The 13,365-nt window shown below is 43.0% G+C and overlaps 1 protein-coding gene across 3 annotated transcripts in view; it reads right to left on the reverse strand.

Annotated features, from left to right (window-relative positions):
• Imp (IGF-II mRNA-binding protein) overlaps positions 1 to 13,365 on the reverse strand; it is a 549,054-nt gene that overhangs the window by 55,757 nt on the left and 479,932 nt on the right. For all 3 annotated transcript variants that reach the window (XM_053788033.2, XM_053788032.2, XM_053788034.2), the window contains exon 3: positions 473 to 602. In XM_053788033.2, coding sequence (XP_053644008.1) covers positions 473 to 602 — 130 coding nt within the window. The remainder of the gene's footprint in view (positions 1 to 472; positions 603 to 13,365) is intronic.

A 13,365-nucleotide genomic window follows, 5' to 3' on the forward strand; every position in this document is an offset into this window, starting at 1 on the left:
TTCATCCAACGCCTCATTAATTATGTCACAGTGGTTTTGTAGTTGTGACAGGCATGATCTTCCAATTCTAAAATTGTGCTGGTTTGGGGTGTGCAGGTGTGCTGTTCCATAAAGTTTGTAATTTGACATCTCATCACTCTTTCGAAGACTTATGTGGGAAGTTAGGGCTACTGGTCTGCATTTTTTTGGCTAGCGCTCTACTACCTCCTTGATGCACTCTTGAATTAAGGGCTATGGTATTTCACACAAATCATAGCCACACTCACCTGAAGGCCCCAAAGACCTGAGGCACACTTACCCAAGGACCCAACACCCGAGGGTCACAGGTCCCCGCGCACATGAAAGCCACACACCTGAGGGTCACACAAGGACTTCAACCACCTATAAGCCACACCCGATGGTCACACACACCTGAAGGTCGCATACCTGAGAGCTACACACCTAAGGGCCACATGTGAAGAGGCACACTTACCTGTGTATGACCGTCCCTGGAGGCATACTTCTCACACTTCTCGACGTCGCCCACACTGCGGAGGACGCGCTCCAGCTCCTCCTGGCGTGCGTGTACTGGCACTCCGCTCACTCGCACTCGCGTCTCCAGCCTGGACACACAAAGTTTCTCATAATATACACTCACAAGAATGCATTAACATTATACGTGTTGTTCACCATTATAATAATATTGTTTCCCACGTGTATGCATGCGCGCACATGGGTTATGAAACGAAATATTATTGACAAGTATGAAGCCAAAGACAAGTTCCAAGGCAAGGTTTTTACTGGGACATTTCAATCTTCGTAGAGCTTTATCAAATCATACATAAGTTACAGTTAACACACACACACACACACACACCGAAGGACAGTAGAGATAGGGGAGATATGATAACGACATATAAAATACTGAGAGGAATTCACAAGGTGGACAGAGACAGGATGTTCCAGAGATGGGACACAGCAACAAGGGGTCAGATGAATCACAGGGACGTTACGAAGTATTTCTTCAGTCACAGAGTTGTCAGGAAGTGGAATAGTCTGGGAAGAGATATAGTGGAGGCAGGAGCCATACATAGCTTTAAGAAGAGGTACGATAAAGCTCATGGAGCAGGAAGTGACTCATTAGCGACCAGTAAGGAGGCGGGGCCAGGAGCTATGAATCGACCCCTGCAACCACAACTAGGCGAGTACACTGTAAGAAGGTAAGGTGGCAGTGAGTCGAGGCGAATTTCTCTTGTCGATAGTGATCGACTGATCTGAAATCATTAAAATGTGAAAATCATACGTTAGGTCCTTGAGGATCCAACACTAGGTTTGGAATGTCTCCTAATCACGGGTCTGTAACTGCCTAAGTAAAGTGTGTAATAGACATCTGACTAAAGGCACCTTGGTTTTTTAGTTCAATGGTGTTTTGTGTAGTGATGGCCACTACACTCGAGCATTTCTTAAAATGTTGCAGAATACAGGAAAATAGAATAAATGCCACTAACACATACAGTATGAACAATATAAATGTTAATAATATACAAGATTTAAAGGAAATGTATAATGAAAATCCGTAGATACTGAAACAACCGAGGACTAAGATAATATTCCCAATGTCGTGTCAAACATTTGGGCGGAAATGTAGTCTTCATGGCGGTACGTTCATTCGCATGATAAATAACGCTGCCCAATGTACTCTTAATCCACCCTATACTTGTGGAGAAAGACATTTATAAGCAGTTCAGGGCATTTATTAGAGGAAACGTTTCGCCACTAGTGGCTTCTGTCCTAATACTCGTTTACCCATACGTCACAACAAAAACAATCCTGTCATTACACAGTACTGCACCACTACTGCCAAAATCATTTACACGCTCTTTATGTTCTCATTTCTCACAGATATAAGCTTACATGAAATCATAGTAACTGCAATTCCAGGGCAGCGTGGGTTTAGAGCAGATCACTCCTGCCTTTGACAATTGCTAAACTATGCGACATGATCTTGAATGCTCTGGAAAACAAGCTAGATACTGATACAGTGTTTATTAATTCTGTGAACTGTGAGCTGATGAAGATTTATTTTTTATCAAATGTAACTCAAAGTAGTAGTAGTAGTTAGTAGTAATAGTTATAGTAGAAATAGTGGCAGTAAACAGAGAATTTTGAGGCTGCCACAGTGCAAAGCTCTGGTACTCAAGGCACAATATTCTCCTCATTTTCATTTCCTCATTCTCATATGCGACAAACATGCCTTAAATCACAAACTGTAAAATCCTTTACAGATGACACCAGAATCTGAGACTGGCGTTCGCCGAAGGCACCGCAAATTTTCAAGCGGATATAAACCAAGTCTTCTAAAGGGCATCAGACAAGAATATGACGCTTAATGAGAACTAGTTTTAGTTGCTCCACTGTGGAAGAATTAGAGAAAATAAACACTAGAACGGAGTACACGACAAACAAATCATTCAACAGAGCTTAAGTCTCATGTGTAAGACCTGATACTGATGTCAGATCTCATATTCAAGGATCACAAAACATCTACAGCTACTGCAAAGAAAATGACAGGCTGGATAATTAAAACGTTCAAAACAGATGCCGAGTCAATAATGTTACTTTTCAAGTCGCCTGTTCCCTCCAGGCTGAAGTACTGCTGTTTACTAACGGCCTCTTTCCAAGGAAATGAGATTGCAGAGCTAGTAAACAAGCAGAGAACTTTCATTACTTGTACAAATTCAATCCAACATCTAAGCTACTGAGAACACTTGAACTACACACCTTGGAATGTAGGCGAGAAAGGTACATCATAAGTTACACCTGGAAAATCCTGGAGGAACTGGTCCCAAACCTGCACACCGAGATTACTCCGTATGAAAGCAGGAGGCTTGGCAGACGATGCAAGGCACGTCAACAAAAAGTCGGGGCACAACATGTACGCTAAGAGAAAACTCGATAAGTTTAAGACTTCCCCGACTTTTCAACGTCCTCCTTGAAATTCATAAAGGGAATTACCAACAAATCTTTGGCTGTCTTCAAGAGGACTCTTGATAAGTTCCTCAAGTCAGCCCCTAAGAAGCCGGACTGTGGTTCGACTTTGAAGCCTTCAGCATCTATTTCAGCAATGTATCTGTATCTGTTGGTAGCAGGTTGAATAGTCACAGTGTTCTCTTATTGTGTCTCCGGTGCCCCTGCTTTTCATTGGGTTTATTTTACATTTTCTTCCATACATCTCACTTCCGAGGACCCCGACTCTTCAATGCTCTCCCTCCATGCGTAAGAGGAAATTACCAACAAAACTCGGGCTGTATGCAAGAAGAAACTTGAAAAGTTCCTAAAGTCATTTCCTAATCAGCTGTACGCTGGATTGCGTGTGGCCAGTAGTAACAGCTTGGATAATCAAGCCTTAAGCCACGAGGCAGCCTGGTCTGGGACAAGGTCACGGGAGTGTTGACCCCCTCGACACATCCTTAACTTATCCAGTAAACTTGTTACTGTAGTGCGTAGATTTGTGACCAATATCTTCCAGGTGTATATAATTAGATATCTTCTTTGCCCGAGAGTATACGTTCCAAGTACTTGAGGTGTTCCCAGCAATTTTAAGGAGTCATCGACTAAGCGGCAGTAAAAGACCTCTTACATTTTCCAGCTCTAATCTCTCCTATCTTGAACGGAGCTGTAAGCACAGAATAATATTCTAGATGTGAGACAAGTGGCATTATTTCTAATAATTTGAGAGCTCTAATTGTCCACTGTCAGTTTTCTGCCCTTCCCTGCAATCCCTTTGTGTTCTGTATACGACGCACATCACCTGACATTATTCCCAAGTCTTGCCTATTTTTCATATTTTCTGAGATAACTACCTGTGTTCCGTACTCTGTATTCGTTTTGAGTTCATTCTCCTCGTATCTAAGCAGCAACTGATTTTGTTTTTCAATACTGGTCATGCTATTTTCATTTGTCCACTGAAAGACTTTTTATCTATAATTTTTCAGTATCATCTACTAAGGCGACTTTTACACTTAATTCAGCATCGTCCGCAAACTATGATACGAAACTGACTTGTGTCAGGATACTTGGGAGACATTCGGGTCTGATACAAGAAGGGAAGGACAAGTCCATTTCCTTAGATAAAGAGCTCAGTCAACGCCACAGCTCCTTCATGGAGTGTCCCTGGTGCTTCTGATTAGAAACAGTACAAGGTGCTCGGACCATACTCTAGGGTACTCAACACTTTTGCTTGGTTCATATTTGACTGTTGTGTTTACTACCACTGTTCTTTTAGAAACTTGATCATCATCTTCCTTATTTTTTCTGTCATATTCATTCACCTCACTTTGTGGGCCATCACTCACTGGTCACATCTGTCAAGTGACCTTGTAAAATCTGTGTAAACCACAACTGCGTTTGGGTTTTCCTCCAAAGTCCGTGAATGTATCAATGATTTACGAGTTGTGACCAGCATGATGTTCCTCCTGTAAATCCATGTTGACTTGGGTTGTGTAGGTAACAAGCTTCTCCATAGAAACAGCAAGTCAGCCTCATTAATTTGTCTCGGAACCCTTTCGAAAATTTGTATGTGGTGCTAGGGCTACTGGTCTTAAGTTTTTATTACTCTCGTGCCCTTTTGTCAAGAGGGTCCGTGTCTGCACCTTTTCAAGGCATCTGGTATTTCACCTGAACCTACGCTTCTCCAAACACTGAGTACTCTTGCTAATGGTACTTAGCGTTACTTTATAAAACTGAGCTTTATTCAACGAGTGTTTCACCACTTGACTTCTCAAACCACCCACAGATCTATGAATCTGTTCGAATTCGTAGAAATTTATCAGGTTCATTGTTTACTTACAACGGGAATAAAGTGATTCAGCAAGTGCATCACTGAAAAGAAAGAAAAAGAGAGAAAAAAAAAGAAAGAGAGAAAGAGAGAGAGAGAAAAAGAAAGAGAGAGAGAGAGAGAGAGAGAGAGAGAGAGAGAGAGAGAGAGAGAGAGAGAGAGACAGAGAGAGAGAGAGAGAGCAACAACTAAGTTTTCCTCCACAGGACCATTTCCTGTAACAAGATGATACGTAGTACTGTTAAATTCACCACGACTTACTGAGAATCACAGGTAATCACTGTAAAACGTGTGGCTCTCTAGCGACACACTGCAATAGTATCTCACAATCCCGAAAAACTGCTATCATCAGAGTAGCGACACTGCAATACAAGGATAACCTAACTGCCATCACTACACACCTACACAATGACATCCTCGTGGTCAAGTGGATATAGGAATGCGTACTTTGTCCTGTTCTCACAGGACAGCATTGTGACACAGGATCGAATCCTGGCTATCCGCAGTTCTGTTAATGATTCAAAATCACGGTTCTCCCCGGAAATGTTTGAATATTTTTTACCACCCCCTATATTTTTATGCTACATGCTAACTTTATTAATAGACAGAATACATTGATAGACAACACAAACATGAATACATTGGTACAATATATCAAAGGTTATGAATCTCCTCCAGCTCCTCCGAAGCCGGACGCAAGCCCAGTATGCAGCATGCATTTTCCCTCTGGATGGCCATGCTGAGGTGCTGGAACATGAAAGTGGCTGCTCTTGGGTCCCTGGTGGTGTCGACGAGTCTGGAACCTATTTCTTTAAGGAAATGTGTTTTTTCTCCCATGATCCCAAGGTCTCTGATCCCACTGGGACAAACTGATACCATTGGCTTATGTCCCTGTACTTGCCGATCTTGCACTCCTCCCTGTGGTCAACAGCTCCTCCCTGTCGCCCGACATTGTGATGGATATAGGTGTCAGCCATTGTGGACACACAGGAAGCACTTGACTTGTACTCAATAGAGCGCAGGCGAGAGAGAGAGAGATCATAATCTACACTAATATGCACACAACAATCACTCCATACGAAAGTAAAAGACTTGGCAGGCGATGCAACATACCCCCAGTGAAAAGTAGGGGCGTCACTGGTACACTAAGAGAAAACACAATAAGTGTCCGGGGCCCAAGACTGCTCAACAGCCTCCCACCAGCAATAAGGGGCATTACGGGGAGACCCCTGGCTGTCTTCAAGAGGGAGCTGAACAGATACCTAAAGACGGTGCCGGATCAGCCGGGCTGTGATTCGTACGTAGGATTGCGTGCGGCCAGAAGTAACAGCCTCGTTGATCAGGCCCTGATCCAGCGGGAAGCCTGGTCGTGGACCGGGCCACGGGGGCATTGTTCCCCGAAATTCCCTCCAGGTAGACTCCAGGTAGGAATAGCCCCATGCTAAGAGCTTGCCATTCTTCCAAGGGTAGACAGTGATCCCATCGGGGCGGTTTGCTGGGTTGTGGGTATTGTTGGCTGCTAGTGACCGGGGCTCCCTCTCGGCTGGGCATCCAGCTGCAGCAAACGTTCTCTTTACTATGTCGCTGACCTCATTGCGTCTTGCATCTGCACACAGAAATCACTCCCTACGAAAGTAAAAGACTGGGCAGGCGATGCAAAATGCCCCCAATAAAAAGTAGGGGCGCCATTGGTACACTAAGAGAAAACACCATAAGTGTCCGGGGACCAAAACTGTTCAACAGCCTCCCATCAAGCATTAGGGGAATTTCCAATAAACCCCTGGCTGCCTTCAAGAGAGAGCTGGACAGATACCTAAAGTCAGTGCCGGATCAGCCGGGCTGTGGCTCGTACGTTGGACTGCGTGCGGCCAGCAGTAACAGCCTAGTTGATCAGGCCCTGATCCATCGGGAGGCCTGGTCATGGACCGGGCCGCGGGGGCGTTGATCCCCGGAATAACCTCCAGGTAACCTCCACTGCATGCACCACACTTTTTTCAACTTTAAGCAGTCAAAATACTGATCATAAGATTTAAGAAATACATTGTGGTAGTCTGAATAAGTTCAAATTCGTGATTAACAAAGCTCTGAGGATTATCAAGTACATGTAGAAGAAACGTGGGAAAGACCTGAGAGTAATTATGTCAGCTGACTTTTCTTTCAAAAAAGACAATAAGGCCAGGAAGATAACGGAGTGGATAATGAAAACTTTTAAAACAAGGGAAACAGACCCAATGGTGAGACTATTCAAATCGAATGTGCTCTTGCGTTTAAAATATTGTTTAGTGGTGACGGCCCCGTTCAGGGAAGGAGAGATATCAGGTTTGGAACAGATAGAAATCATTTCCGGCCCACATAAAGCCGATAAAGCATTTAAATTACTGGAAAACCCTCTGTCTTAAATATGTACTTAATGGAACGGAGGAGAGATACACGATATATACTTGCAAAATACTTGAGGGCTTTGTCCCAAATCAACACAGTGACATACATTTCATATACTTTTGATGAGTTTCGAGTCTTTCTACTCAAGGAGCCTGGCCATGCGGCAGGCTCGTCTGGTGCTAGCCTGGTCATAATATACTGGAGTGAGAGATATGGAAGTCTAAAATAAACCTAGTGTCAAGCATGGGTGGAGTGGACACAAACAAGAACACTGTATTAACATTCGTGGCCCCCAGAATATCCGTCATCTTACCAGAAGATACAAAAAGCATTGCTGGGACAAGTGTAGAAGTCTTCAAGAGGAAACTGGACAAGCGGCTCCACCAACTGCCAGAACAAACAGGGTGTGAGGGATATGTGGGCAAGCGGGCCGCCAGCAGCAACAGCCTGGTTGACGAGGCAAACACCAAACGAGCCTGGTATGAAACTCATCAAAGGTATAGAACCACATCTAAGTTTGCTTAAGACAACTAATTTAGTTTCTGAGCTGGATAAAACAAAGTTCCATTTTGTTAGGTAGTGTAAATTATACCTGGGAAAATACTCGAGTGGAAGGCATAGATTCCAAGGTTTTGTAACTACCCTCAAAATAACAAAAGATCCCTGATAGTATTAAGAGGAATTCTACAAATAGCTCAAAAAATGTTACTGATCAGCTGAGCTGTGGTGCATACCAATGGAGCGTGTGCCGCCAGCACCAACAACCTCAAAGCCTAGTACAAGTCAAGATAAATGATATTAACAAACAAAAATACTCTTAGGTGTATATCAAGATAAGGTGAAACTCTCGGGTGATTCATGAACGAGGAGGAAGGCCGTGTCAAACACCTACAACCATACCAGCAAAAACCGCAAAATTTTTACAAAATAGTTTTAGTAAAAGAGTGGACGGAGTTGGTTGACTGCAGGAAGGAACGGCGTCCCCATGAGCTGCAAACTGAAACATGTAATTAGAAACAAATATTTAATAATGTGAAAATGCATGTCCCTGAAAATTTGAAAATTTCAACTTTTTGACTGATACAAGGTGAAATAATATGTATCTGTGGGGTCTACCAGGAAGGTGTTTCAGGAGTTAACGTCCCCGCGGCTCAGTCCTTGACCCAGGCAAGTAGTTGAACATATTTATTAGGCTTTATTATAATTCATCAACGATACAAATAAATATACTATTATTATAGTAATCAAGTGAGTAAATGCTGAATGACGAATTTTTGCAGACTCTTAAGCTCTTGGTTTTTCTTCGTTGGTTCTTTTGAGCGAATAAACCAAGAAGCGTTAAATAGCCTTGGGCTGCTTATGTGACTTCTTACTGCTCATTATATTTACCTTTATTGATTTTCTAGAGCAGCAGAATTTCTGATATTTTCTATTAAGATGTTGAATAGTCTAGGGCCCCACATGGTGATACAGTGTTCTCTTGTTGTGCCTGCGCCTTACCTACTTTTCACCGGGTGATTTTTTACGAGACTAAATATTGATAATACAAATAAATTTTTCATGAGACTCAAAACCATGCTAACATCTCCGAAATTTCTGTTATAACCCTAACCCCACTCGAGGTCCAAGCCTTTGATGGTAGATCCAGACTCGTGAAACTTCATATTAATAAAACAGTGAAAAAAAAAAAAAAAGCTATTGTGGAAAATTGCATTTATCTGAATGTAACTAATTATGTACGTAACAGTAAATGATAACAAAGATAATTATTATTTATCAATGTTACATAGACAAGTAGGAATTTGGGACACCTAGGTCGCAAAACATGTCCCCCTTCGATACCTACCACTGTCATAACCACAAGTTGCTCTGGACCTATTAATTAAATGAAATATACATACACCAGGAATACTGGTGGACTGTATATTAAAAATAATAAATGGTTATATATATATATATATATATATATATATATATATATATATATATATATATATATATATATATATATATATATATATATATACACAATTACATAACAGAAGGAAAATATATCTTAATATCACTCACCAATTTGACTGGAGATTAATGTGTATCATACTCAGAAAACCTCACTCTAACTAAATCTATGAAAATAATGCTGGCCAGAATTACACACAAATCTAGAGAGCTTATCTGAGGTTCCTGGAGCTGTCTTGTCCAGTCGTCTGATATCTCAAGTTATGCAGGAATGCACATCCACCAATTTCGCCTCCTATTTGAGAGGTGTCAACACAATTTTAACCTCTAGAGCACGAAAAATTCTTCCCGTTACACAACGTTTGTACAAAATTCAAAACCAAGATGGCGAGTCCCCTGCCCAGACGCAGGCTTTCCGTTTTCTATGACAAATATTAATACAGTATAGACCATCTATTTACCTATAAATTACCGTATTTCCGGAAAATATATACAGTATTTTCCACAGTTATCATTTGCCTTTAATAGCCTATGGAGGCGGCTGTCAAGACACACGAATCATTAAAATCACGCATATAGATAATCCCGCTCCACTAAAGGGCAGGAAAGGAACTGAAAATATATATAATATATATATATATATATATATATATATATATATATATATATATATATATATATATATATATATATATATATATATATAGAAGACAAGGCTGTAGTCAAACTTGATTTTAGAAATGCCTTTAATATGGTAAAGAGAGATTCTGTCTTGCCAGCTGTTCGGGATCGCTTCCCCAGTCTTTTTCCCTTCATCTCAGCTGGCTACAGCAAACCCTCAATTCTTTTGTTTGGAGAACATGAAATTCAATCATCAGAAGTGTTCAGCAGGGTGACCCACTAGCTCCACTTCTCTTCTGCTTGGCAGTAAGAGAACTAACTTCCAGCCTATGCAGCGAGCTCAACATCTGGTACCTGGATAATGGCACTCTGGCAGATACTGAAGAGTCCCTGGTAGGGGACCTACAACTGGTGAAAACACAGGGAGAAGACTTGGGGCTCATCCTCAATCCCTCCAAGTGTGAAATCACAGCAAACCAGGAAATGATCAATGCTGTGCGAAGAATCCTCCCAGAAGTCTCTACTACCACTCCGTCCAACAGTACCCTCCTGGGAGCACCGCTGGGTCACCAGGCCATCTACACAGTCCTAAGGGACAAATTCAATGACCTGATGAGAATGGAGGAGAGAATAAGCAATCTTGATGCCCATGATGCTCTGTATCTCCTCACAAGGTGCCTTACTATTCCAAGACTCACTTACTTCCTGAGGTGTGCACCCTCTTTTGACAACCCAACACTCGACGAATATGATGCACACCTGAGGTCAACCCTTAAGAAGGCACTGAACCTGTCACTAGAGGATCAGCAATGGGATCAGGCAACCCTCCCAGTGCGACTGGGAGGTATAGGGGTGCGCAAAGCAACGCATGTTGCTTTACCTGCTTTTCTGTCTTCGTGTTTGGCTTCCAGTGCATTAGTCAAGAAGATTGTTCCCGAACGCTTGAGAGACGTGGTAGGAGCTCAAGACCCCAGGTTTACTGAAGCAGCGATTCGGTGGGACACCCTTACAGATTCCTCCAGTAGACCAGCTCCTCCCAAAGAACACAAACAGTCCCACTGGGACAAACCGATCATGGAAAAAATCGCCAACACAATGCTCTCCAATGCCTCAGGAAAGGACAAAGCTCATCTCCTGGCAGTGAAGGCACCACACTCAGGAGATTTCCTGTTAGCTGTTCCCAATTCCTCCTTGGGCACTCGACTAGACCCACAGGCCATTCGGATTGGTGTTGCTCTTCGCCTAGCCACCCCCATCCTCACCGAACATAGGTATATTTGCGGCAGGGCGACAGCTGATCAATTCGGACTTTATGGTCTCGTGTGTCACACAGCAGAAGGGAAGTATGCCAGGCATAAGGAGGTCAATGACATCATAAAGAGAAGCCTCGCCACAGCCCGTTGCCCAGCTCAACGGGAACCCCAAGTGCAGAGGTCTGACGGAAGTCAAAAGCGTCCCGATGGAGCCACTATCCTACCTTGGAAGGATGGAAAGCAGATTGCCTGGGACTACACATGTGCCGCCACATTGGCAGACACCTACTTGCCATACTCCGTAGTGGAAGGGGGTGGAGCTGCCAGCCACAGGGAGACCCAGAAGATCCGCAAATATGAAGACCTTCCCCCTTGCTATAACTTCATCCCAATAGGGTCGGAGACCCTTGGAGCATGGGGCAAGTGTGCTCTAAAGTTCCTAATAGAGCTGGGTGAAAAGCTCATCATAGAAACCAAGGACCACAGGGCGACCAGCTTCCTCTTTCAGAGACTCAGTGTTGCAATCCAGAGAGGAAATGCCTGCAGCATTTCGGGCACGCGGCCCACCGCCGGGGAGCTGGACGAAGTATTCGAGATGTAGCTCTGAGTCACCTATGTTGTTTTACTTTCTATCGTATTTTTGTGAATGTTCTGTCAATGTATTTTGTCTTTAAATAAAATATACATAAAATATAGGGGGTGGTAGGAGAAAATTCTCAAACAGCTTGAGGGAGAACCTTGAGTTTTCCCTGAAGCAAGTTTATTCTTTTCTCTGAGGATGAGGGTCCCTATAACAGTTCTAGAGGTGGTACCTCCCTATATAATATATATATATATATATATATATATATATATATATATAGAACAATAAACCCGCATTATGAATAACTTCAAAAGAGTTTTAAAAAGAAAGAAGTACATGAAAAAGGGTGCAAAATGAATAACTACAAATAGAGGACAGATGAAGATTTATTTTTAATTTTCTAACAAACCGAAAGCACAGTGAAAAACTCTTCGAGACACTACTCGTCACAATTTTTTCATTCTAATACCTGACAAATACAGAGACAAGTCATAGCATTGTATCCTCCTCTGCAAGTGATACTAGATCTGGCAGAGTGGCATCTATTGAGAGCACATCAAATCTTTAAGATACTAATCAGATCTTCTAGTGGGCCACAACAAACAACTATGATTTCCCTGTGACCTGTTTTGCAAGTTTTCCTAATCCCGCAGCCCGGCCCTGTGTCAGCCTGGTCACCTAGGCTGTTGCTGTTGGCGGCCCGCTGACACACACAGCCTGTTTGATGGGATATACCGCAGAGGTGGTTATCCAGCTTCCTCTTTAAAACCTCCACATTGGTTCCAGCAATATTTCTAATATCTGCCAGCAGTAGACAGAAAAGTCTAGGCCTACGGATGTTGGTACAGAGCTCCCGTACTGAGCCCGTGCCTCCCCTGCTTTTCACTGGGTCTATTTTACACTTCCTCCCATCTCTCTCACTCCAGTATATCACAATAGTGTGCAGATTAGGGACTAAGCCCTCCAGTATCTTCCATGTGTATATTATCGTGTATCAATTCCGCCTTCCCGGTTCTTTTGACGAATTTACAGTAGTTTCTATTTTTCAGTTGCTACCCCTCATCCCCAACATTAACACTTCCTCCCAACTAGCCCTCCCCTCCCCTTCTACAACTAGTACACTCTTCTCCAACATTAGGCCGAAAACCAAATTTGCCCTCCCCTCGCCTGCAAAGACAAAAGCCTTTACAGAAAGCGTATTCTTTAATTTAATTCAACGCAAAACATTCATTTTATTAATTTTTCACCATTTTTTCCTGCTTCCAGAGTCATTAGTTGATAATGAGGGAGTGAGCCAAGGAGCCGACGACCCCGTATCGACCGGCCCTGAGGGGGAGGGGAGATGGGAGGGAAGGTGGCGCACTCGCATCACTTTGCTTTTAACTTATCAGCGTTCACTGTCACAAAGTTTCAGCGCAACATTGGACGCAATACTAACCATAACCTCATGGCCTTCCCACTACCTCGACTTTGTTGGATAATCTGTGTAAGCGTTGTATGCACGTGACCCTATAGTTTAACCACCAAATCCAAACATTGCAAAGTTTATCACAGTAAATAAGCGTGTACCGACTTAGCCTGTTTTATGCTTACACCTTTAAGGCGGAGACGCATTCATCAAGTTGCTTGTGGACCACGGAAGGCAGGAGGAGGCAAGACTGTCTTCAGCTTGGTGGAAACTGGCAAGACGGGAAGCAAGCCCATCGTCAGCTTGGCGGGAACTGGGAAAACATGAGGCAAACTGACCACCA

This window comes from Cherax quadricarinatus, chromosome 46, assembly GCF_038502225.1.
Source record: "Cherax quadricarinatus isolate ZL_2023a chromosome 46, ASM3850222v1, whole genome shotgun sequence".
NCBI classification, from domain to species: domain Eukaryota; kingdom Metazoa; phylum Arthropoda; class Malacostraca; order Decapoda; family Parastacidae; genus Cherax; species Cherax quadricarinatus.